Below are 26,740 nucleotides of genomic sequence, written 5' to 3' on the forward strand. Positions count from 1 at the left end.
ATTCTCCCCTCGAAAGCTCTGTTTCTCGTTCCCTACAAACTGACCAACAAAGCCTAAGTTACTAAGAACATATCTTCCTATTTTCAAATCAAACAAGCAAAGATTCTTGATTTTGTGCGATCATGTTGGCTTAATTAATTGATTATGTTAATTGACTTTGTTCACCCCTTCATTCCTCTACACTTGCGCAGCAACTAACATTACACTTCCCCGATAATAATTGATGATTACTCTTCTCTTTTTTGGTTTAAAGTTTCTATAAAAAAAGATACGTAAAAGATAACATTGTATATTGCATGAAACATATGCAAAGAGTATGGGACAAAGTCAACACTTTTTATTTCCACGATACGTACATTTTCCAAATTAGAAATGTACGAACGAAATAAATATGAAAAAGCATGAATATCAGCATATATTCCAAATTTTTATTATTACTTGAGATAATCTACGTGTGAGTATGTGACAGGTTGAGTTATTTAATATTAAGCAACATCTTTTAATAATAACAGTTACATCTGAAAGAAAATAAAATAAATTACACCATTGAATTAGTAAAATATGCATGTATTGCAGCATGACTTAGAAATTACACCATTGAATTAGTAAAATATGCATGAATTGCTTAAGTTGGATATATATTATTGCGAAAGTCACAAAATAGTTGCTTACTATATCATATTTATCATCCAATTGTTGGTTGTTTAAGAATTGGTCGTTGAGATGATGTTTAAATTTACTCTCTATCTCCATCCCGTAATAAGAGGATAAATTAATTAATAACATTAAATTACTAAATTTGTCTAATAATTGAACACAAATATTTTAACTAATACATTTTCTTTTGAAAATATCAAAATGATATATATATATATATATATTGAAAATCACATTCAAAAACTCTGAAAAAGATCAAAAAAACAGTCTACATAACAATTGATAAACAAGTTAAATGATTTAACCGACAAAATTGGTAATCATAATCGAAAGTAACATATTTTGACTTTAAGCACCACATTGACTAAAGCTTTACCCTTTTAGATAACGTCTGCAATTGTTCTGTTTTATAATGGAAAATACATTTATTTCGGTCTTTCTAAATAACCCAAACCACTGAGAACCAAATAGTGTTAAAAATCAACCAAATATTTTTCAAAAAACCACCAAGCGCACTAAACTACAAGAGATGATAAAAAATCGTTCCTTGGGATGCCGTTGAGAATCCTAACCAATTAAAAATAATAGACCATAACTTACTAAAATAATCACATGTTACAAACATATGATCTCTATCTTCTTTCACGCTGCAATTCGCCACACATCTTTGATCATGTGTGACAAGAATCCACCGCCTAACCAGACTGTCATTCGTCGGACTACGATTCAATAACAACCGCCGGACAAAAATAACTACTTTAAGTGGCATAGTCTTAAACCACAAAAATGGAGAGTTGGCCTAATTGTTGTTGAAGTCAACTTCCGACAAATATATATAAGCACTACTAACCGTGTAGCAAGAAGATGGATGTAAAATTCAAACCCAACAATTTTCTACTTCTACCTGCAAAACAACTAAGGTTAACTGCTTAATACACTCATCCACTAACTCCTCTTCCTAAGAAAGCAACCTGCTACGCCATTTCTAGGACTCACCATTTTCTCACCACCCCAACTCGTTTATTTTTACTACCGTCTCCCTTTTATCCTCCTCTAAATCAAACAACCTACTAAATCTAACCTTCAAAGACATACCATCAAACAAATGATCTATAAAAAACACAATAGAAGACTCATCTTCTATTCTCCGATCAATGTTATCAAGCAACCACCCTACATCAACCAAACCAACACCTCTTATGTTTTTCAAATCCCCCAACCAATAAGAACCAACACTATCCCTAAAACATAATCACTCACTTCCTCACCATACTGAGCACACAATACCCTATACAAAATACTTCTCGTCTCATTTAGAATCCTCCAACACCATTTACCAAGTAATGTTAAGTTAAACTCCTTCAACCTCCTAACCTCCATTTTTTTTCAAACAAATTGTATACCATTTAATCAAGAAATTTTTTCTCACTTCCCCCCCTCCAAGAAAAAAACATTAAAAATAGATTTAAGAGAAAATATGATATCTGAGGATGCCTTGAAGAAGGAAAAAAAAATAGACCAGACTGGAGGACATGATATACTTAATAAGAATCAGACGATCCCCCATAGAGAGAAAATGACTCTTCCACCATGACAGTCTTGTTTTGATACGATCAACAAGAGGATACCAAAAATAAAGCTTTCAATAATCTCCACCAATAGACATCCCAAATACAAAAAAAGTAGGCGACCGTGCTTACACTTCATAACCATCGCTGCCTCATGTGGCCAAGATTTAGAGGCAAACAACATATTTTTATGAAAGTTGAGTTTTAATCCGATATAGCTTTAAAAAGAATCAACACCTCCTTCAAAGCTCAGACATTTGCCCAACTTTTAACTCCCATCAATATCGTATCATCAACAAATTATAAACGAGTAACAAGAACAACATTTTGCGTCCACCCCATACCATGTATACATTCTTTTTTCCACTACATCATTCATTAAAGCATGTGACCCTTCAACTACTATCAGAAAGAGAAAATGGGAAAACATGTCACCTTGACGAATACGTCTTTCCAACTTAAACTCATAAGTTGGGCTCCCGTTCACAAGTACATGAGCAATTACCATAGTAATACATTCTAATATCCACTTATGCCACATAAACGAAAAATTCATTTTACATATAACTTCACCCAAATACTGTCAGTCCACCGAATCATAGACTTTTTCAATGTTAACCTTAAATAATAATAATTCTTTTTTCAAGCTATGTGCATTTTCACCATTTCATTAGTTATAAGAATGTCGTTCCGGATCTGCCTATCTTTAACAAAAGCTGATTGAAACTAAGAAATAATGCTTCTAATGACATGTCTCAACTTATTAGCAAGAACCTTAGATATAATTTTATACGGATGATTAACCAACAAAATAGGTCGAAAATCCGACAAACACCTATGACTCTCAAATTTTGGAATTAACGCAATAAAAGTACTATTTATGCCTTTTGTCAACTTGCCATTACGGTGAAAATCAACAAAAAGTGCATCAACTTGTATTTTAAGACGTCTAAGAAATCTTTGATAAAGTCAAAATTAATTCCATCCTGTCCAAGATTCTTAAAACGGTCACAATCCAAAATTGCCTAGTAATCTCAACCTCTTAAAATTAGAATCAAAATCGACCCCTCCTCCCTAGTGATTGATTTAAAAGAAAAATCTTCTATCCCTGTTCAATCAACCACAAATAACTGAAAATAGTAAAAAAACGGTACTCCTCATTCTATTAACTAAAATATTATATACTGAATATTAACTATTGTCACAAAAACATGGCTAATAATATTGATTTTGAGTTTTTTTTTTAAATATTAATATTGATTTTGAGTTTTTTTAAATATATTGTCTTAGAAACCATATAGATACTTAAAGAAGATATAAATATGTTGATTTGAATTTAAATTTAAATTTAACCATAAAAGTTATATACATATATATATATTTTTAATTTTAACTTTAAAATATAGTTTTTTTTAGTATTTTAGATCTTCGAAAAACCTTAGTCATCTAAAACTGTAAAGCTAGTCATCAAAATTATATATATATATATATATATATATATATATATATATATATATATATATTAATAATAAAATTTCAGATATGCCAACTTGTCTTTTCACGTATTTTATTTTATTTTTATTTGTAATTATTTTAAATTTTATATATTGTTTTATTTTATTTTTTTCAATTATTTTAACTATTTAAATATTAAAACTAATCGAATCAATAGTCTAATAAAATAAACTGTTAGATGGAAAATTTATATTATATAAACCTAACATTCAATTTTTTGTAAATTTATAGTGGATTCTTGTCGTTTTTTTATTTATTTTTAAATTGTGTGTTAAAATGTTATTCACATTAAAAAAAGAAGTCAAAATCTCCTGAAAAGTCAACTACGTTGCCAAGAAATAAACCCAAGATGCAACTCTAGCTAGTAATATTAATCAGTATATGCTATAATCATAATTGTATTTCAAATGAAGCAAACAATGATGAGAATATCCCTACATTTTCTTTCAGTATTGCTATGTGTCCATGCTATTTTTGTTTTGATACAAGCTCAGGATCAATCAGGTTAATTTGTTTATGAATTTTCCAATATATAACTTCTTTATCTCACATATTTTTTTACTACTATTAATTATTGTAGTTGAAGTTATCATAATATGTTCCTATCTATATCTCAGGATTCATCAGCATAGACTGTGGTCTACCTGAAAAATCAAGCTATGCTGAGACAACCACAGGCATAAACTACATTTCAGATGCAAAATTCATAGATACAGGTGTATCTATCAGGATACCCCCTATAGGCAACACTGTTCTACAGCAACTAGAACATGTAAGAAGCTTTCCTACTGGAGTGAGAAACTGTTACAGAATAGATGTAACCAATGGTACTAAATATTTAATCAGAGCTTCATTCTACTATGGAAACTATGATGATCAAAATGATCCACCACAATTTGATATTCATTTTGGACCTAATGTGTGGGATACAGTGAAATTCACCAACTTATCACGCATCGCAACCAGTGAGATCATTTACACTCCGTCACTAGAGTACATACAACCATGTCTTGTTAACACAGGCAAAGGAACTCCTTTCATTTCCGTCATAGAATTGAGGACTTTGAACAATCAAGCTTATGTCACACACTCAACTAAATCAGTGTTATCAAATTTCTTTCGATTTGACTTAGGTTCCATCACAAACTTGGAATACAGGTAAGAGTTATATAAGTTATCTGATATGTGTCACACAAACATGGTGTCTATGATTCACATATATAATAAACTAATATGTTTTTGGGTCATGTACAAACAACAGGTACAAAGACGATGATTATGACCGGGTCTGGTTTCCTTTTAAATGGGATGAGATGAAAAAACTAAGCAGCAATGAAGATATATTAACTCAGAATATTTATAAACCACCAGGAATTGTTATGAGTACTGCTGTTACACCATTTAATGAAAGTGCTCCTATACAATTTAGTTGGAATTCGGATAATCTAAATGACCAATATTACTCATATTTGCACTTCAATGAGGTTGAGAAGCTGGCTGAAAATGAAACTAGAGCATTCAATATCATGATGAATGGAGAACTTATGTATGGACCTGAGATACCTGCATACCGATCAGTAGATACCATATTTAGTACAGTAACTTTGACTGGAGCCAGAAAGTATATATTTTCACTTTCAAGGACAGAGAATTCAACTCTTCCACCTATCATCAATGGCTTTGAGGTTTATAAACTATTAGACTTCTCACAATCAGAAACAAACCAGGATGATGGTATGTTAATCTCTTAAATTTTCATGTATTTTGTGTCATTTGTTGTGTAAAGTAAACCATGTGCAAGTTGGATTGAAATCCTTTTGAAACTTTTTTTGAATGTTGAATATTAGTTGATACTATCACAAGCATCAAGAAGGCTTATGGGGTGGCTAAAACTTGGGAAGGAGATCCATGTGGTCCTTTGAAGTATATGTGGGAAGGTCTAAACTGTAGTATTGGTGATAGCAATAACCCTCCAAGAATCACATCTTTGTAAGTTTGCAATCCCTTAAATAAACTATATGCTAAATTCAAAAACTTTGATTTTCCTCTTAAATTATATTTGGAAATGTGATCAGGAATTTGTCTTCAAGTGGATTGACAGGGCAGATAGTAGCTTCTATATCAAAGCTCTCTATGCTACAATATTTGTGAGTTCATAAACTTTTTCTAAACTCACTAAAGAGGATATAGCAATCTCTTTTACTTATAACTTTATAGCAATTTTTGATAAAATACTACATTATAACAATTATCTCTTAATTGATTTAGGCTCAATATGTCATTCACGAGTCTTTCAATTAATAAGACATTATTAGTAGAAGAAAGATAAGTGTTACATGATAAATTTGAGCCTGCGATTTGATGATTTGATCTATCTGATCCTTCTTGTTTTATCTGATTTCCAATACATACCTATTTAGCATAAACACGAATGAATAAAGACGTGTTAGTGTTAGATATTTTCATTTACTTGTGCATCAAATTATTCTAGTTTTCTCCTTCTCTTGCTTTAGTTTGTTGGAAGTTGGTTAGTTTGTTATAATCAACTTCCCTTGACTTATATATAAGTAGTTTTACTCTTTGTATCCATGTAATAAAAGATCTTTTGTTAACTTTGCTTATTGAGAATGAGTAGTTGGTTGCACCATTAACATGGTATCAACAACAATTTCCACATCTCTCTTTCATTTTTCTCACATTTTCTGATATTTTTTTCCTTTTCATCTTCATCTTCTCCAATGGCTATACCTAATTATGAAGATTTCTCAACACTACGCCAAATAAGGGAAAAGAGGGCGCTTATTTTGACCTATAACAGCGCTTTTAAGCGCCCTCTAAAGTGGCGCTGGCATAGGTAAAGACAGCGCTTTGTTTTCCTGGAGAAAGCGCTGTCTAAAATGGCCCTTTAAGGGCCACATTATAGTGCGCTTTCAGAAAAAAGCGCCCTCTGGAGTGGTCCATAAAGGGCCACCTTAGAGGGCGCTTTCTGGACAAAGCGCCCTCTAAAGTTGTCAATGTAAAGTGTTTAGAGGGCGCTTTCTGGACAAAGCGCCCTCTAAAGTTGTCAATATAAAGTGTTTAGAGGGCGCTTCGTACAGAAAGCGCCCTCTAAAGTGTTAGTTATTTTAAAAAATTTTGTTTGAAAAACAGTGGATATTTAATTGGGAACCTGTTCGCATGCTGCAAAAGTGTAAAATTCATATTGATTTCATCCTTTAATCCAATGTTATACACCATTAATCCATTGATATATACAACATGAATCTATTTATATACAACATTAATCCTCCATATATACAACATTAATATATGATTCTTTGATCAACAATATACAACAACATATTCATGATTTAGTAAAAGTACAACAACAATATACAACATATATACAACAACAGCATACAACAACAACATTCCATACATATATTACAACAATATACAACCTAGCTATATGATTCTTTGATCAACAATGAATTGTCACAATTCATCCTTCATTTCATCCAAATGAGCTCTTGAGTAAGATTTGTATTCCTCAAAGTACTACAATTAAGAGAATAAAACATATTCATGATTTAGTAACAAATTAGATGAAATATCCGATAATATTAAAATAAACCCTAAGTTATTATTCCATACAATTTTTGGGATGTCTATACGATTCAACGCAATGATATCTCTCATAAATCTCAATACAAAAAATCCGCAATCGACCGAATTGTTTTGCTGAGGACACTACACAGAAAAACAAACAATATATATATAGTTAATTTCTTACAAACACTATTATAAGCAAAAAAACAAACACTATTATAAGCAAAAATAAGATACTTAATATATACTTGAACTCTGATCCAGGTAATGTCCTTCCTATTACGATAATTCTTTTTCGATCTAAATTTTAGTATTGCCCTAACAAAATAAAAACGTATATTGAGATCAATCTGACAGACATAATTAAATATACAAATACACACGAATATTTAGGGGAATTTCACTTACGCGTCAACCGTCTTCTTCATACTCGGATATTTACTCCAATCACCCGATAACGAATCGAGATAATACACCATTAGTCTCGAAAGATCCATAGCAACCAACACCCAGTGACCACTGTAAAATAAAACAAAAATTTAGATGCATGAAAATTTTCTACGTAAAAGATATACATAGATTAGAATGAAATTATTAGAAAGAAAATCTAACCCGTTGCCAGAATTAAACGGTAAAAAATACAAACTAGGTGTAGTATTATCGCCGACCGCCATGAATCTATCGACTAGTTCATTCTTTACGGATGTTGGATTTTTCGTTATAAACGTTGTGTTGATACGGGAAGCAGCAATAAAATTGAATCGGTTACACAATTCAGTTCCCCGCATCAATGTTACATACATATACCTTAAATAGAAACATAATAAACATTAGACTACTCATTGAAATGTGTAAATAAATTGTTCAACTAAGTAAATAATAGATTGATCGGAGTACCATATGTATGTATGAATGACAGCGATGCCCAATTCTTCGTGTTCAAAAAGTTCTTGCATGTCCTCCTTTGCAATTATTTCGGAATGAGTAATTCCGAAAACACCTTCATCAAAATCTACACTACGGATGGCGCCGTGCATAATATCAGACTCTTCCACCATTTTCTCAAGACGCATCATAATTTGAGATTTTGTCCCGGACGTCGTTGGAATACCGTTACCAGCTTTTTTCAACTTTTGACCGGGAACCTAAATATTCATATAAATTAAATTATGACTTTTTGTGATGCAACAGAATCGTTGCGTATATAATTCAATGGGTATATATATTTGTACCTCTTTTTGAGATGCAACCGACTCGATGCGTCTTGAAATCCCTTTACCAGCTTTATGTGTGGGTCTTGTAGGAGTCTAACATTACCATGTAATAAGGATTGATTAAATATCATAATTGTAGCTGAATTGAAATGTGAATACTAAATATTCATAATCATTTAGAACATATATACCTCGGCATCTGGGAAAATTAGATCTGACGGCCATCCAACAAAGGATCTGACTGCATCTCGCATCAACGTTGTCTCTGAAACAACGTCAGGTAATGGTAGAAGCGCGTCGGTATCTAATACAAGGTCAACCGAAACTTTCATATATCCCACCGGGAGGGGATTATGGTGAAGTAATTCACCCGAAGTGTTGTGCACTTTTCCCTTGCCAACCATGCGATAAGTTGGTGACGATAGATACAGCTGACAAGGTGTAATGCCCTAAACCAATAATAAATGTTATTGTTAACGTGTATATGTGTTAAGTAAAAAAGTGCTATTTTAATTTCATAATAACATATATAATTACCTCGGGAAATTTCGGTTGACAATTGATACTAGCTCGGTCACTAGTATCTTTTGCCTCGGAACCGCACCTTTCCTCTCTATACCTTGCATTCTCCTTTTGCAGTTCGAGTACTTGTGCCCTTAACTCCGCCAAGGTCTCCATCACCTCTTTGTTGGTAGGATTTTTTGTTTTTGGTTTTTTATAAAATGACGACGAAGTCACACCAAAACCCTTACCCCTCACACGACCGGAATACTCAGGAACATTTAGTACTCGACTAAGTACGCTCCTGCAATCCTGGACCTCGGTTGAAGGTAAGGTTTGGGATAAAGTCTCCTGAAATATTATTAGAGGAGATTAAAAATGAATTATATGTCTAACAAAATTTTCGATATAATTAAAGAAATAATGTTTCATATACTTACACATTCGTCATAAACATTTTGAACCGCTTCAACGACAACCCCATCCTTCCCAACCCGAGCAGCCTTCCACAATACGTGCTCCGGAAGAGATGTTGCGTCACTTTTCTCCTCGGCTAGCTACAAATTGAATCAGATTATAAGATCATCAATTATAACATATTGTGACAATGTATAAGCTCATAGCATTTGAATATACTCACAATTCTTTGTTGTAACCGTGCATATCCCGTACGCCCTTTTTTGTACGAATACGCGGGTTTTGATGCCCTTTTCCGATTTTTGTCGCTTACTTCCTGGATAAAAAAGTTTAAGGCATATTAGAACCAAGTAACTTAACAATTGTATAATACCATAATTAATAGACATTACATGGAATTTTCGTTTCTTTTCTTCTTTTGGCGACAAAGTTATCCCATTCTTCGGCTGAAATAATCTCCGCATACTTCATTGGCCGTTCTGCTTCAACAAAGTTTCCTTCCTCATCCTTGAGAAATTTGTTGGACAAAAAGGATCGAAATCCTCGGAGTCTTTTTCCGGCCAATTGAATACAATATTTTTGCCGGCTTTCATCGATGTGAAAGGATCTCTAAAATACATACAAATGGAGTGTGTTATTATAAGTAATATTATAACAATATATGGTCAACAAATAGTCAACAAAAAAAACATATAATAATATATGGTAAGTACCTGTATCTCGGACCATATTTTTTCTTTGCCAACCTTCAATTCCGGACTTCTCCAATTATCACATGTAATCGGAATATGTTGTCGAACAAGGGAACCAATGTAACTTGCCAACATTGAACCGTTAGGCTCAATTAGTTGGTCTTCAACACTCCAATATACTTCGAATTTTTCACCCTTGTCTCTTGCACGAATGATTGACTTCATAACAGTCAATCCTCGTTTGATTTCTTTTTCAACATTGTTACGTGATCCACTCGCGTCATGGGTATCGTCTTGGTTAGCCATTTTATCTGTAATATAGAAATGATTCAATAAGACCCAAGTAAGACAATGACCATATTCGTGAAGCTACACAAAAAACACATTCATATACCTTCCATTTCTCTCATGTTACAACAATCTAAACTCTCTCTTTTTTTCATCATTATTGAATACAAACTCACACACACCTACTGCATACAAAAGACCAATGCAAACTTATGGTGTTTGGAACATGAACAAACTTGCATCCATAATCATCAAACTTCCAAGCACAAGCTCAAACACACTCCAAATGACATCAGTTTTCAATCAGAAATAAAAAACCTTACAACAAGGTGCTCATGAACACCATATAGTGCTCGTTTTCCCTAAACAACATTAATCAACGTAATGCACAAAATGTAAAACTCAGTTTAGAAAATGCCCTATTCAAACACCTGAAGAAAGTGAACGGTAACGATGGAGAAGAGAAATACCTTCAAGGTGACGGTAACGATGGAGAAGAAAGTGAACAGCGACGGTGGACGCAGATAACTCAGTGAACGTGAACGCAGCAGCAGAAAAAGGCGACGGTGACGACGACGGTGAGGGAGGGAGAACGAACGGAGGACGAGAGTAATCGCAGTAGAGAGTAATCGCAGTAGAGAGAAAACCCAGTTACGTAAACGAAATAGCATATAGAGAGGGAAAATAAAGAGACATGCAGTATATATGTTATAATTTTAATGTTTAATAAAGGGGACCTTAGAGGGCGCTTGTGTAAAAAAAGCGCCCTCTAAAGGGGGCCTAAGAGGGCGCTTCTGAAAGCGCTCTCTAAGGCTTTCCAAAAGCGCTTTATAAACTGGAAATGTACATGGACTCAGAGAGCGCTTTTTTAAAAGCGCCCTCTAAGGGTACCCTTAGAGGGCGCTTTCATAAACGCGCCCTCTATTGGTGTCCCTCCATTTCCTCATTATTTTTTCGCTTCACTTTAGAGGGCACTTTGTTACAAAAGCGCCCTCTAAAGTGCACTGTCTATTCCTCCTTATTTTTCTCTTCACTTTAGAGTGCGCTTCTTTAAAAAAGCGCTCTCTAAGGTTTTCCAAAAGCGCTTTATAAACTGGAAATGTACATGGACTTAGAGAGCGCTTTTTTAAAAGCGCCCTCTAAGGGTACCCTTAGAGGGCGCTTTCATAAACGCGCCCTCTATGGGTGTCCCTCCATTTCCTCATTATTTTTTCGCTTCACTTTAGAGGACGCTTTGTTACAAAAGCGCCCTCTAAAGTGCGTTGTCTATTCCTCCTTATTTTTCTCTTCACTTTAGAGTGCGCTTCTTTAAGAAAGCGCCCTCTAAGGTGCGCTGTCTATTCCAGTTTTTGGCGTAGTGCAACAAATACCACAAACCCTTACTATCTTCATCCTAATGAAAACCCAACCATAGTTCTTGTTTCTCCATTACTCAATAATAAGAATTATCATTCTTGGGACAAATCCATGCATATTGCATTGATCTCCAAGGACAAACAAAAGTTCATCGATGACACTCTCCCTAAACCTCCTTCCACAAATCCTTTCTATGCTCTTTAGATTATATGCAATGTAATGGTTCTTGCATGGCTGCAACAATCCATTACTAAATCCATAGCCAAACATCTTCTCTGGATTGATTCTGCTTCAGGTGTTTGGTTGAACCTGAAAACTCGATTCTCTCAAAGTGATATATTTCGTATCTCCGATATTCAAGAAGAATTGTACAAGCTTTGATAAGGATCAACGAAAGTTTCTAATTATTTCACGAAGATGAAGGTTCTTTGGGATGAATTGGAAAACTATCGTCAATCCCTCATTACAGATGCGCTATACAATGTAGCTCCAATGATATATCTTCTTTGAAACTCTATCGTGATCAAGACTATGTGATCCATTTTCTTAAAGGGCTCAATGAGAAATTCAATGCAACCAAATCTCAGATCACGATTCCAAGTCCTTTACCTCCCATTGATACAGTCTTTTCCATGATTATTCAACAAGAAAGAGAATTTTCCACTCCCGATCTTGATCTATCAACTGACACCACTGATCAATCTTTCTATACATCTTATTTGGCTAATGCTGTTCAGAACAAGCCAAAATGGAAATGACCAAGACCCTCTAAAGACACAAATCGTGTCTGCACACATTGTGGAAGAACCAATCACACCATAGAAACTTGTTTTGTTAAACATGGTTATCCTCCAAATTCAAGAACAAGGCAAAACCTTCTCAACCTTCTATTGTTGTTAACTCTCAAACTAACAATAATTCTACTAGTGCAAGAACTTCAAGTGCCAAGTATTTTGGTTTTACTCAGGAGCAGTATCAGTCTCCTTGACTTGTTATAAAAATCTCATACCACTCTTCACCCTACCACCAATGCCATTTCCAGCACACCCCTTGCCTTGATATCCAAGTCATCCTCCTCTGATGGTAAGCAACCTACCATGTGGATACTTGACACATGTGCTACTGACCATATCACATTTACCCTAACTTCTTTTCTCTTATATCATACCATAACACCTATATTTGTATCCCTTCCCAATGGTATCACAATTATGACTCATATTTCTGGCTCTTTTAACATTTTTCCTAATCTTACGTTGCATCATGTCTTGTACATCCCCTCATTTCATGTTAATTTGATATCCATTCCTAAACTTGCATTGTCTCATAATTGTTTTGTGCAATTCAATTCTAATACCTATCACATCTTGCAGAACATTACCAAGGAAATGATTGGTATAACTAACATGAGCAAAGGATTGTATGTCATAAATACTGCACCTGATAGAAATGTTCCTCTAATCTACAACTCTAGTTCTCTTGTATGGCATTATCGATTATGTCATATCTCTAATGTTGGCTTACATGCCATTTCTAAATTCCACCTTTTGTATCTAATAAAAATGCATGGTCTTCATGTGATTCATGTCATTATGCCAAATAAAAGAAGTTTCCTTTTCCATTAAGCACATCTATTTATCTTGCTCCTTTTGAATTATTACATGGTGATCTTTGGGGACCTTTCTCCACCACTTCCATCTTCTAACATAAATACTTCCTTATCCTTGTTGATGACTTTAGTAGATTTACTTGAGTTATTTTTCTGAAAACTAAACATGAAACCAAAGGCAAACTCATTAACTTTGTTTCATATATTGAAAACCAATTCCATACCACTTTAAAGAGCTTTAGAATTGATAATGACTCTGAGTTCTCTATGGATTCTTTCTTCCAATCCAAAGGCATCATCCATCAAAGAACATGTGTTGAAATTTCATAACAGAATGGTGTTATGGAGAGAAGACACCAACTCATTTTAAACATGGTCAAGTGCCTTACTTTCCAAGCCAACTTTCCCCTAAACATATGGACCTTCAGTACCCAACATGCCATTCATATTATAAACAGACTCCCTACCACTCTCTTGCACTACAAAAGTCCTTATGAACTTCTCCATAAAGAACCACCATCTATCATTCACCTTAAAGTTTTTGCCTCCTTATGATATGCCTCTTCTTTACTTTCTCATAGAACTAAGTTTGACACCAGAGCCAGAAAATCCATTTTCCTTGGTTTTAAAGTTGGAACCAAGATTTACATTCTATATGATTTAAACCCACATAATATCTTTGTCTCTAGGAATGTCATTTTTTATGAGACACACTTCCCTTTTAAAACCACTACACTTACCACCTCAACTTCCATACCTCCCCAAGACCTCTCTCAATTACCTCCATCTTTAGATCTTGACTTTGTAGCTACCCTACCCCCACTATTCCAGTTGAGATTATCCACACCACTCCTCCACATGCACCTCCAGTTTTTGATTTGCAACCTACTTCCCCTACATCTTCTCCTGATCACACAACTGACATACTTGATGTGCAACCTACCTCACCCTTACCTACCTCCCCCAATAACTTTCCTCCTACTCCGCTGCCTTCAAACGACTAGAGTTACTAAACCTCCTTCTTACTTGCAAGATTTTCATTGTAATTCTATGTTGAATAATCATCATGTCACTCACACCCATTATACATATCCCTTATCTTATGTTCTTTGCTATCAATGTTGCACACCTTCTTATCAAGATTTTTATGGCTCTATCTCCATTAACATTGAACCTCAAATCCACAAACAAGCCTCTCTACATGATTGTTGGAAACAGGTCATGGCAACTAAGTTACTTGCCCTTGATCAGAATCAAACTTGATCCCTTGTTGAACTTCCACCATGTAAAACTATTGTTGGTTGCAGGTGGGTGTATAAAATCAAACATAAAGCTGATGGCACCATAGAAAGATACAAAGCCAGACTTGTGGCCAAAGCTTACACTCAACAAGAAGGTGTGGACTTCTTTGACACCTTCTCCCCAGTTGCAAAACTCACTACAGCTCGAGTATTACTTGCTTTGGCTGCCACCAATAATTGGCATCTCCAACTGCTAGATGTCAATAATGCTTTCTTACATGGTGATTTGAATGAAGAAGTGTACATGACCCTTCCTCCTGGTCATCCTGCTTTTCAATCTTCTCCCATTCAAGTCTGCAAACTTCACAAATCCCTCTATGGTTTGAAATAAGATAGTAGGAAATGGTATTATAAGCTCTCTACTGCACTTCTTATATTGGGTTACACACAATCTCAAGCTGACTACTCTCTCTACACCAAGTTTGAAGCATCTTCTTTCACTGCTCTTCTGGTCTATGTTGATGACATAGTCCTCACAGGAAATTCTCTTGAGCAGATCCTTCATGTCAAGACATTCCTTGACAAAACCCTCTGCATCAAAGATCTTGGTAATCTTCAATTTTTTCTTAGCCTTGAGATTTCTAAATCACATAAAGGCATTATAGTCAATCAAAGAAAATACACCCTTGAACTTCTTGAGGAAACTGGTAACTTAGGTGTCAAGCCATCTCCTATTCCCCTAAATCCAAATACCAAGCTCTCTAAAACTGAAGGTACACCTTTAACAGATCCTACTACCTATAAAAGACTCATTGGTAGACTTCTATATCTCACTCATACCAGACCTGACATAGCTTTTTCTATTCAACACCTAAGTCAGTTTATCTCCAATCCTTTGATTCCTCATTTCAATGCAACCATCAACATACTCAGATATCTCAAATCTTCTCCAAGAAAATACATCTTATTCTCTAGTTCCTTTTCACTCAAACTTCATGATTTTGCTGACTCTGATTGGGCAAGATGTTCAGATTCCAGAAAATCCATCATTGACTACTGCGTCTTTCTTGACACTTCTCTCATTTCATGGAAATCCAAGAAGCAACAAACAGTTTCTAGGTCCTCCACTGAGGTAGAATATCAGGCACTAGCATCCTTAACTTGTGAACTGCAATAACTCCATCACCTTATCTCTGACTCCCGCATCACCTTACCTATGCCATTTTCCATCTATTGTGGCAACAAATCAGCCATTTACCTAACACATAAACCTATCTTCCATGAGAGAAGCAAACATATCGAAATTGATTGTCATGTGATTCACGAGAAGATTCAAAACAAATCCATCACACTCTTTCCTGTTTCAAGTTCAAATTAGCTTGCAGATGATTTTACCAAGCCATTGCACCAAGGCCCTTTCATTACCAACATGTCTAAGTTGGGTCTATGTGATTTGCATAGTCCAACTTAAGGGGGGATGTTGGATATTTCAGTTACTTGTGCAACAAGTTATTCTAGTTTTCTCCTTCTTTTGCTTTAGTTTGTTGGAAATTGCTTAGCTTGTTAGTTAAGTTTGTTAATAACCAACTTCCCTTCCCTTATATATAATTAATTTTACTCTTTGTATCCATGTAATAAAAAATCTTTTGTTAACTTTGTTTAATGAGAATGAGTACTTGGTTGCACCATTAACAACACGTATGCAATAAATTCAATATTAGCATATATTTTTTTAAAAACTTTGTATTCGAACAAATACTGTTTGTATTTTATATATATATATATATATATATATTCTTAAAAAAAATTTATTATGTTATGCATAAATCTAATTTCACACGCTATCTATTTTTCAGGGATTTATCAAACAATAGCTTAAACGGTCCTTTACCAGATTTTCTGATACAACTGCGGTCACTAAAAGTATTGTAAGTCTCATGAAAATGCAATTTGTTTGATTATTAGTATAAAATAAAAATATTATGTCATATTTATTTATCATGTGTTGGCAGAAATGTGGGAAAGAACAATCTTACGGGGTTGGTTCCAAGTGGACTACTTGAGAGGTCAAAAAGAGGTTCACTATTATTGAGGTGTGCCTCATTCTCAAATCTATATTAACTTTAACATCCAAATGACTTGAACTCAATGCAGTTTTAATGTGAATCTTAGTTTCACTTTGAGAAAGGTAATATACATATATCTATGATATAATAACTAATATCTATACACATTTTACTCCTTTCAGTGTGGATGATAATCATGATCTTTGTATGAAGGAATCATGCAAAAAGAAGAAATCGTTTGTAGCACTTATTGCATCATTGTCTGCATTACTTGTAATCCTCTTGCTTTTACTTGGATTTTGGATATTCAAAAAGCGAAAAGGTACTTCTTAGAGGCCTTTTTTAAATCTATGAATAGTGTGGTAATTAATTTTTTTTTCTCCATATTCTTGCATATTTTCATTCATTTTTTCTTATTGCGCAGTACTTATGTCTTCAAATTCTAAGAGAGAAGGTTCAAAGGCATCAAAACATCAAATATTCAGTCATGCTGAAATTCTAAATATTACTGAAAACTTCAAAACTATTATTGGAGAAGGAGGATTTGGAAAAGTTTACATTGGCATTCTACAAGACCAAACTCAAGTCGCTGTTAAGAGGCTTTCACCATCATCCATGCAAGGTTATAAGGAATTTCAGTCAGAGGTTAGAAATCATATTCACGTTTTAAAAAAATTAGTTTATTTAAGTTATATTTAAATGGAGTATCCTGTGTTTTTATCAGGCACAACTTCTAACGATTGTTCATCATAAAAATTTGGTCTCCCTCATTGGATATTGTGATGAAGGTGAAATAAAAGCATTAATATATGAGTACATGGCCAATGGAAATCTACAACAACACTTGTTAGGTAATTTATATTTTATCAGCAATATCTTAAAGGCTAACAAGTGAAGAATATTTTTTCCTATATGCCTTCATTTTAAATGATTGCTTAAAGTTTCAAGACAAATGTTTATCTGATTTCAGGGGGAAACTCAAATATCTTAAAATGGAATGACAGACTTAACATTGCAATTGATGCTGCATACGGTAGCGTGCTATTTATAACAACGTCTTCCTTGTATTATATACCTTTAAACTTTATTTAATTTCTGATGGTTTTTTAGGAATTGATTATATGCATAATGGAATTAAACCCCCTATTGTGCATAGAGATTTGAAGCCTTCCAACATATTATTAGATGAAAAAATGCATGCCAAGATTGCAGATTTTGGTCTAAGTAGAGTTTTTGGTAACGAGATTGATTCACATATATCCACACGCCCGGCTGGTACTTTTGGCTACCTTGATCCTGAGTAAGTGTTTAATTGTACAACGTTTTCATTGGCCAAACGACATGACAGATAATGTGAAATATATGTTAAATATTTGTAATATATGCTAAAGGGTTGTAATTGTTTTTTGAAAAATGTACTAATTTTTTTTCTTCTTGTTTCTAAATAAAACATTTGGATTCTCTCAGCAACCTATTGATCAATAATTTTTATGTAGTCCAAGAATAAATATAGAAGAATGACATTATTATAATTTTAAGGATTAATCATGCAATTTATCTGTTTGGTTTGTTTATAGATGTCAGAGAACAGGAAACATAAGTAAAAGAAATGATGTCTACAGCTTTGGAATAATTCTATTTGTGCTGATGACTGGCCGTCAAGCAATAGAAAGAGTAGATGGAGAAAGCATTCACATACTTGAATGGGTTAGTCCTATAATAGAAGGAGGAGATATTAAAAAAGTAATTGATCCAAGGTTGAAGGGAGAATTCCATATCAATTCAGCATGGAAAGTTGTAGAGATTGCAATGTCATGCATTTTGCAAATTGCTGCTGAAAGGCCAGACATTAGTCAAATATTGGCAGGGCTAAATGAATGTCTGTCTTTGGAAATGGTTCAGAAAAATAATGGAAGAGAAAGATCTATAGTTGAAATGCCATCTGTATGTGTGGAATTAGAATCTTATCCTTCAGCCAGGTAACCATTATACAATGATCCACTCCAAATTTCTTTGTATAATAATCCTCGTTTTTATGATATGTAAATAATAATGATTATTCAAAAACTTATTTAAGAGCAAAAAGAGTTGTGTATCACATATACTTATGTATGTATTGTATGAATGATGCTTAATTAAAAAGCAATATTTTTCTTTTAATTATATATATATTTTCACAACCATTACTTCAGCTTCCATGACTGAATAGTTACCAAAATCCCACAGTTTATACTTTTGTATAAATGTGAATTGAAACATAGTTAAAATGATTTAATGTCTATGAGATGCATAAATCATATTTATATGAAATTATGAATTCAATTTCTGCAAAACTATTTTTAATTAAGTTGTTTTATCTAATTTTTGATATTATTTATAATTTAAATATATAATAATTTAAAAAAAATATTTTTTTATTAGAGGTCTATTTAAAAAATTTGAACATGATCTCTAAATTATTTGTGTCGGTCTTGTACCAATCATTTTCTCATTTTAGAACAAATCTTGCTCGAAACAAAATTTGTCTTCCTATTCAAAAGCAGTTGGTACACTAAAAACTTACACGGTTAGAAAATTGTACAAGCTGCATAAGGTGATAAATATCACGTCCTAACTAATTCCCATTATGGAAGGACAACCGGATAAACATGTTGAAGAGGGCATCCATGCAAAGGAGACATAAAAGGATGAGAGTGATTGTAGTCTAATTTATGCATGGGCGCCTATCCGAGACCTAGTCACCAAGTTAATCTCTTGTGGAACTGTACCAGGTACAAATGACTCATTTATCAATAAAGTTGTTTGGGATTTGATAGGGAATTTAAGGTTGGATTGCGGATGAAGAGGATGACAGACAGTTCTCATGCGACCACATAAATGCATTTTTTTAGGTTCATTATATTTCAATAAGATATAGTTGTATCTTGTGTACTATGTCTGTTGGGGTAGAATTTGGACTCTAATGGTCTAGAAGGGGTCAAATATACCTTTTCCAAAAAGACCAACTTTAAAACATTTTCTTTTGAAATTAGAGTTGGATTAAAATCATAACGTAACAGAATTTTTCGTAAAAAATATATGTTTTTCGATTGATGAAAAGATTAAATCAATCAGCGTTTCAATCTGTTATAACATAAAAACTCAAATTGAAGGTTTGACAATGGTGGGAGATAAGAAATTGGGGAAGATTCAATCTGTTATAACATAAAAACTCAAATTGAAGGTTTGACAATGGTGGGAGATAAGAAATTGGGGAAGATGAAGTTGAGAGAGAATTAGAGAGAAAAGAGCGATATTGGATGAATAGTAATTTTGACATTAATTGGAATTGGAAATATTACAAGAGTATTTATACATTGAGAGAATAACAAAAAATACAACTCAAAATACAATTAAAGTGACTCAACAATTAAATTCTATTATTTTTCGAAAACTTAATAACAGAAATTTAACTGCATTTAACACACCACCTCACTTTAGTTACTCCAAGTCCACCATGCTCAAGCACTTCTTCAGCCTCTTGAACACATCATTTGTCACACCCTTTGTCAACAAATCCGCGACTTGGTCTTCGCTTCGGCAATAGCTCAATCTAAGCTTTCCATCACCGACCAATTCTCTCAAATAATGAAACCGCATCTCAATATGCTTGCTCCTTCCGCGTGCAATCGGATTCTTCGCAAGATTTATTGCGGAAACATTGTCTACAAACAGTGTGGTGGCAACAACATCACCACATCTCAATTCCTTCAATAGATTCATAAGCCACATAGCTTGACATGCACCTAACGACGCCGCAATGTACTCGGCCTCACAAGAAAAGAGTGCTACAACTGGTTCCTTTTTCGAACACCAAGAGACTGGTGTACTACCAAACATAAAGATGTACCCCGTCGTCGATTTTCGGTCATCTTTATCTCCGCATCAATTAGAATCGGTGTAGCCAAGTAAATTGCACTTATGCCCCGTGTCCGATGCGGGAAAGAGAATTCCGCAGCCAAGAGTACCTTTCACATATCTAAGGATCCTCTTGACCGCCGCCAAGTGAGATATCTTAGGTCTCTCCATGAATCTACTCGCAATACCGACACTAAAAGCCAAATTCGGCCGCGTATTGCACAAATACCGTAACGATCCAATCAACCTCCAGTAAATCGTTGGATCGACATCATCCTCCTCATCACTTTTGGACAGCTGCACTCTAGCCTCACAAGGTGTATTAGAAGCATTACAATGCTCCATATCACACTTTCAAAATATCTAGAACATACCTCCTTTGGTGCATAAGCAGCCCCACTTTTGACTTGTGAAACTCTATGCCAAGGAAATAATTCATGACACCAAGGTCCGTCATCTCAAACTCTCTCATGAGCTCACTTTTGAACCTTGAAATACTCTTGTCATGGCTGCCCGTAATCAAGAGATCGTCAACATACAAGCAAAGTATAATAACATCATCATTCGTATCGGATATCACATAAACTCCATGTTCGGATACACATCGTTTGAAACCAATGTCAATAAGAAAGTCGTCAATACGTTTGTTCCAAGCTCTTGGAGCTTGTTTCAAACCATACAACGCCTTGTGTAGCTTGTAATACTTCATCTCTTGATTTTTTATCACGAAACCGGGTGGCTGCCCCACATAGACTTCCTCAACAAGAGGACCATTCAAAAATGCAGATTTGACATCCATTTGGTAAACCATCCAATTGTTGCTATGCGCAATACCAACAACCAAACGAATAGTCTCTAATCTAGCCACCGATGCGAATACCTCCTCATAGTCTATACCTTCTCGTTGCAAGAATCCCTTTGCCACTAATCGAGCTTTATGCTTGATTACTTCACCTTTGGGATTTGCTTTAACCATATAGACCCATCGCACACCTATCGGTTTCTTTCCAAGTGGTAAATCGACCAGCTCCCAAGTACCGTTTTTCTCAATAGATTCCAGCTCCTCTTTCATTGCACATATCCACTTAGGATCACTTAAGGCTTCTTCCTCATTTACCGATTCAAATTCGGCCATAAGCGCGAAATGAACAAAATCACCATCGTTATTCACTTTGTTATCTTGGAATCTTTCGTAATCTCGGAGTCTATGAGGCAAGGCTCTTTGCCTCACTGGTCTACCATTATTAACAACATCATTTTGCACTACTGTAGGTACTGGTACAACGGTGTCGGAAGCCTCCGGATCAGTGATTTCAAAAAACTGATATTGCTGTTTTTTTGTGAGTAACCGATTACTGCTAGTAGGGTAATCGGTTACTGCTGCATTTTCTGCACTTTTGACTTTATCAAAAGTCACATCCCGGGTTATGACGATCTTCCGATTTTCCCATCGAACAACTTGTACCCTCCGGTAGAGTGATATCCTACAAATATCATCTTCTCACCCTTATCATCCAATTTCTTCCGAAGTTGGTCAGGTACATATGCAATCGATCCAAAAACGCGTAAATGATTCAAATTCGGTTTGAAGCCACTCCAAGCCTCTTCCGGTGTGAGTTTCTCCAGCTTCTTAGTGGGACACCTATTCAACAAGTAGGTGGCTGTAGACACGACCTCACCCCACAATTCCTTAGACAAATTTTTCCCACAAAGCATACTACGCACCATGTTCATTATTGTACGATTTTTCCTCTCGGTAGCCCCGTTTTGTTGAGGCGTATACGGTGACACCACCTCACGTACAGTTCCCTTAAGATCACAAAACTTCCCAAACTCACTAGAGATATACTCACCTCCACCATCCGTTTTGAGAATTTTGAGCTTCCGACCGCTTTGGCGCTCCACCATGGATTTGAAATTCTTGAAAACTCCAAATACCTCATCTTTTCTCTTGATAAGATATGTCCAAAGCTTCCTACTAAAATCGTCAATGAACGTAACAAAATATCGATTGCCACCATAAGTCTCTACTTTCATCGGTTCACAAACGTCGAAACATACCACCTCAAGTAAGCCTTTGGTTCTTCGACCCGCATCTTTGCTAAACACATTCTTGTGTTGTTTAGCCTTCACACATTCCTCACACAATTCAGTTGGAATACTAATGTGTGGTAGCCCCGTTACCATTTCACTTTGTTGCAACATTCTTAGATCCCTAAAATTAAGGTGACCAAGACGGTAATGCCATAAACACTCATCTCTACTTGCCGCGATAGCTAGACAACGATGCTCCATAACCTTTAACTCAACCTTAAAGGTTCTATTGGCAGCCATCAGCGCTTTTAGAATCAACACACCATTTGAATCCAAAACGCGTAAAATCTTGTCCTCCAAACGAATTTTGTATCCTCTTTCAAGTAATTGGCCAATGCTTAAAAGATTACACTTAATTCTCGGTATATACAAGACTTCTTTGATCCTTGAATGTCCACCATTCCTTTTTTCGATCAAAGCATCTCCTACCCCTTCGGCGCTTAAAGTGGTGTCGTCGGTAAATTTGACTTTACTTTTTGCCGCTTGATTGATTTGCACAAACCAATCTTTTCGACCCGTCATATGTGTTGAACAACCGGAATCCAAGTACCACTCATCTCTACCTTGGACTCCATCACGAACAGTAACCAATGCACTTCGATCCGAATTCATTTTCTCGCTATTTTCCGGAGCGGTACAACTGTTGTCCCGAAAACTGTCACTACTGTAGTTGCTTCCCGGAACATCCGTAATACCATAACTCTCCTCTGTAATCATTACTAGAAGTGTGTCCTCATCATCTACCTCTTCCCTAGCAACCTTGGCTTCATTATTGTGATTCTCATTCGATTTACCACGACACGAATTTGCAAAGTGTCCAAACTTTCTACACTTGTAGCATTGCACCTTACTCATATCACGCTTCTTAAAACCATTGCTATGACCACTATCCTTGGAGCTACTTTCACCCTTTTCACTCGTCGAATGCTTTGAATTTTGCGAATCTCTTGAACCAAAATTCTGAAAATTTGATTTACCTCTCGCCGCAAATTTTCCTTTCGACCTCTTGTTCTTTTCATTGAAACGCGCTTGCAAAGCAACCTTCGCTTTGGCTTTGTCGGCGCCTCTCTCATCCATCCTTTGTTCATGTGCCTATAACGAACTTTGCAATTCATCCTTGCTCAAAGTTGTTAGATCCTTTGGTTCTTCAATAGCCACAACTATATTGCCGAAACGCGACATTAACGAACGCAATACTTTCGATACAACATTCTGCTCAAGAATCGTTTCTCCACAAGATTTGATTTGATTAACTAACCGGGTAATGCGCGTAATGTAGTCGTTGATCGTTTCTTTGTCTTTCATTTGTGTTAACTCGAACTGTCGCTTGTAAGTTTGTAACCTTACAACCTTCGCTTTGACGGCACCGACATATGCTTTCTCCAAGATTTCCCATGCTTGCTTCGCCGATTCACAATCACCGACCTTCTCGAAATTGTCGTTATCAACACATGAATGAATCAAGAATAGGGCTTTGTAATCCTTCTTCTTCTCTTCTTTGTGTGTAGCTCTTTGAATGTCGGTAGCCTCTGCCCTTAATTGTGTAACTCCATTGACGACGATCTCAAGCACCTCTTGATAACCAAACAAGACCTTCATTTGTTTCGCCCATTTATCATAGTTCTTCGAATCAAGAATCAGGAGATTGGTGGGAATTCGATAATTGGAAACGGTTGCCATTGTTGCAGCGAATTAGGATCAATAATCAAAGCTCTTGATGCCAAATGTTAGAACATAAAAACTCAAATTGAAGGTTTGACAATGGTGGAAGATAAGAAATTGGGGAAGATGAAGTTGAGAGAGACTTAGAGAGAAAAGAGTGATATTGGATGAATAGTAATTTTGGTATTAATTGGAATTGAGAGTATTACAAGAGTATTTATACATTGAGAGAATAACAAAAAATACAACTCAAAATACAACTAAAGTGACCCAACAATTAAATTATGTTTTTTTTTGAAAATTTAATAACAGAAATTTAATTGCATTTAACACAATCAACCAAAATCTATTCTTACAATTTTCAGAGTTAATTAAAAGTAAGAATGTTTAGGATCTCAACCTAACACAAACATAAATCTTAAATACTAAATCTTTACTAATATATATATATATTATTATAATTATATATATATATATATATATATATATATATATATATATATATAATATTATATATATTATATATAGATAGAGAGAGAGAGAGGAGAGAGAGAGAGAGAGAGAGAGAGAGAGAGAGAGAGAGAGAGAGAGAGAGAGAGAGAGAGAGAGAGAGAGAGAGAGAGAGAGAGAGAGAGAGACGAGAGAGAGAGAGAGAGAGAGAGAGAGAGAGAGAGAGAGGAGAGAGAGAGGATAACTCTCCAATGCATACAATCAAAATTTGAGATAATGCTGAAAATAAACAATCTTCGATCTGAATCCTCCCTTAACAGTATTTAGCATTTGACATTGGCTTTTGTGAAATCTTTATTTGATCTTAACTTCTATCTTCCAGCTACAAGAATTCTAATCAACACATTCATCTTTCACCAAGCCTTTTCTCCCTCAGCCTTTCACATCTTATTATCCATGTTGGGCATGAAAATTCTTGAAGAACATATTAGTAAACAAGAAAAAAACAGAGAGAATTACAAGTGACCCATAATTTGTATTACACCCATGAATATCAGGGCCATGAATGTCAGAAATGAAAATCGTGCCAAAAAAATAGGGACTCGTATTTCTCCATTATAGACTTAATGGACTTTGTGCCCCCATTAATATCATATCGCATGTATAAAAGTCGCAGGATAAGGATTTTTCTCCTTTATGGTAATTTTTGTTTTTAATTCTATTTGTTATGTACTAAAGGGCCACTTCTTGTAATTGTAGAACAATTTCATGCTATAAAAAAGGGGCTTAGACCTTTAGTCTTAGATCGAAACTTGTTAGAAATAGTTATAGTTATATACTTTATTTTTACTTGTAATCGGAGAATAAAGACTATGTTGTACATTTCTATTTCATATGAAATTCTAAGTTCTATTTACTTTATAATTTGTCTAATTTATTTATGCAATCGTGTATGTCTATTACCATAGTCGAGGATTGTCTAAATGACAAATCTCATGTAACTCATAGTCCCAAATCTTATTATGAAAAAATTAGTTTTGCTTTAACTTTTAAGGATTTTATAAATGTCTCTACAATATAGAGATAACATTATATATCAATAGATGGAACGAACGATGAAGACGGGTATCTGATACATAAAAATCACACGGTTAAATCAACTCATGAAAATAATTTTGATTTAACTAAGAAAATATTATTTTTCTATAAAAAATAGTTTTGCTTAATGGGTCTTATCATTGAAACAATCATATAATTAGGCGATTCATTTGGTTAAGATGTGATTATATACTCTAAAAGGAGATATAATATAAATTTATCTATTAAAAAATATACAAATCCTAAAATTCTTAGAGTGGAGATGTCAATTTACTTAGTCAGAAAATCATAATTATAGGACTATATTTTATTAAAGTTTCAGCCTAAAAAGTATTTAAACCAATCAAAATCATATTGTTTTAGCTAATAACAAAATACAAAAGAATTGATTGGTAAGAATACACTATACACTTGAAACATAACAATTACTAGTTCAAGATGAAGATTATCCTTAAAGTGCACACTTCAGTTTGCACCAGCTCAGATTGCCCACCTAATTGATTACATTATCAAGCTGATGATAATTTTCTTTAGTATGATCATTTATATGCACTTCTCTATCATGCACCTCCTAATTATTCATAGTCTCATTATTGACCTCTTTTGCCATATTACTTTTGTGAACATAATTAACTTTGTCATTGATCCTCATCTCTTATGACAATTGGTTTATTGCTTATATCCTTTATGATTTTTAACCTCTTTTGCCTCATGTTCGTGAGTTGCTCTAGTCTCTTTTTTTCGATCACTAAAAGCATGACCCACATTATTACAAAAGTTACAAAAGTTTGGTAGCTTTTCATACTCAATACCAATATAGAAAGAAA

The 26,740-nt window shown here is 34.5% G+C and overlaps 1 protein-coding gene across 2 annotated transcripts; it reads left to right on the top strand.

Annotated features, from left to right (window-relative positions):
- Positions 1 to 4,146: 4,146 nt before the first annotated feature.
- LOC127076451 (probable LRR receptor-like serine/threonine-protein kinase At1g05700) lies at positions 4,147 to 18,853 on the top strand. Of its 2 annotated transcripts, XM_051018116.1 has the most exons (13): positions 4,147 to 4,244; positions 4,358 to 4,898; positions 5,002 to 5,474; positions 5,588 to 5,729; positions 5,816 to 5,887; positions 16,503 to 16,574; positions 16,659 to 16,739; positions 16,895 to 17,034; positions 17,137 to 17,357; positions 17,437 to 17,563; positions 17,683 to 17,745; positions 17,823 to 18,012; positions 18,290 to 18,853. In XM_051018116.1, the coding sequence occupies exons 1-13, from the start codon at positions 4,148 to 4,150 to the stop codon at positions 18,693 to 18,695; spliced, it is 2,625 nt and encodes an 874-aa protein (XP_050874073.1). In that variant the 5' UTR covers position 4,147; the 3' UTR covers positions 18,696 to 18,853. The 2 variants fall into 2 exon arrangements, with proteins under 2 accessions (XP_050874073.1, XP_050874074.1); XM_051018117.1 differs by lacking the exon at positions 5,816 to 5,887.
- The last annotated feature ends 7,887 nt before the right edge of the window (positions 18,854 to 26,740 follow it).

Source organism: Lathyrus oleraceus, chromosome 4, assembly GCF_024323335.1.
Source record: "Lathyrus oleraceus cultivar Zhongwan6 chromosome 4, CAAS_Psat_ZW6_1.0, whole genome shotgun sequence".
Taxonomy (NCBI): Eukaryota; Viridiplantae; Streptophyta; class Magnoliopsida; order Fabales; family Fabaceae; genus Lathyrus; species Lathyrus oleraceus.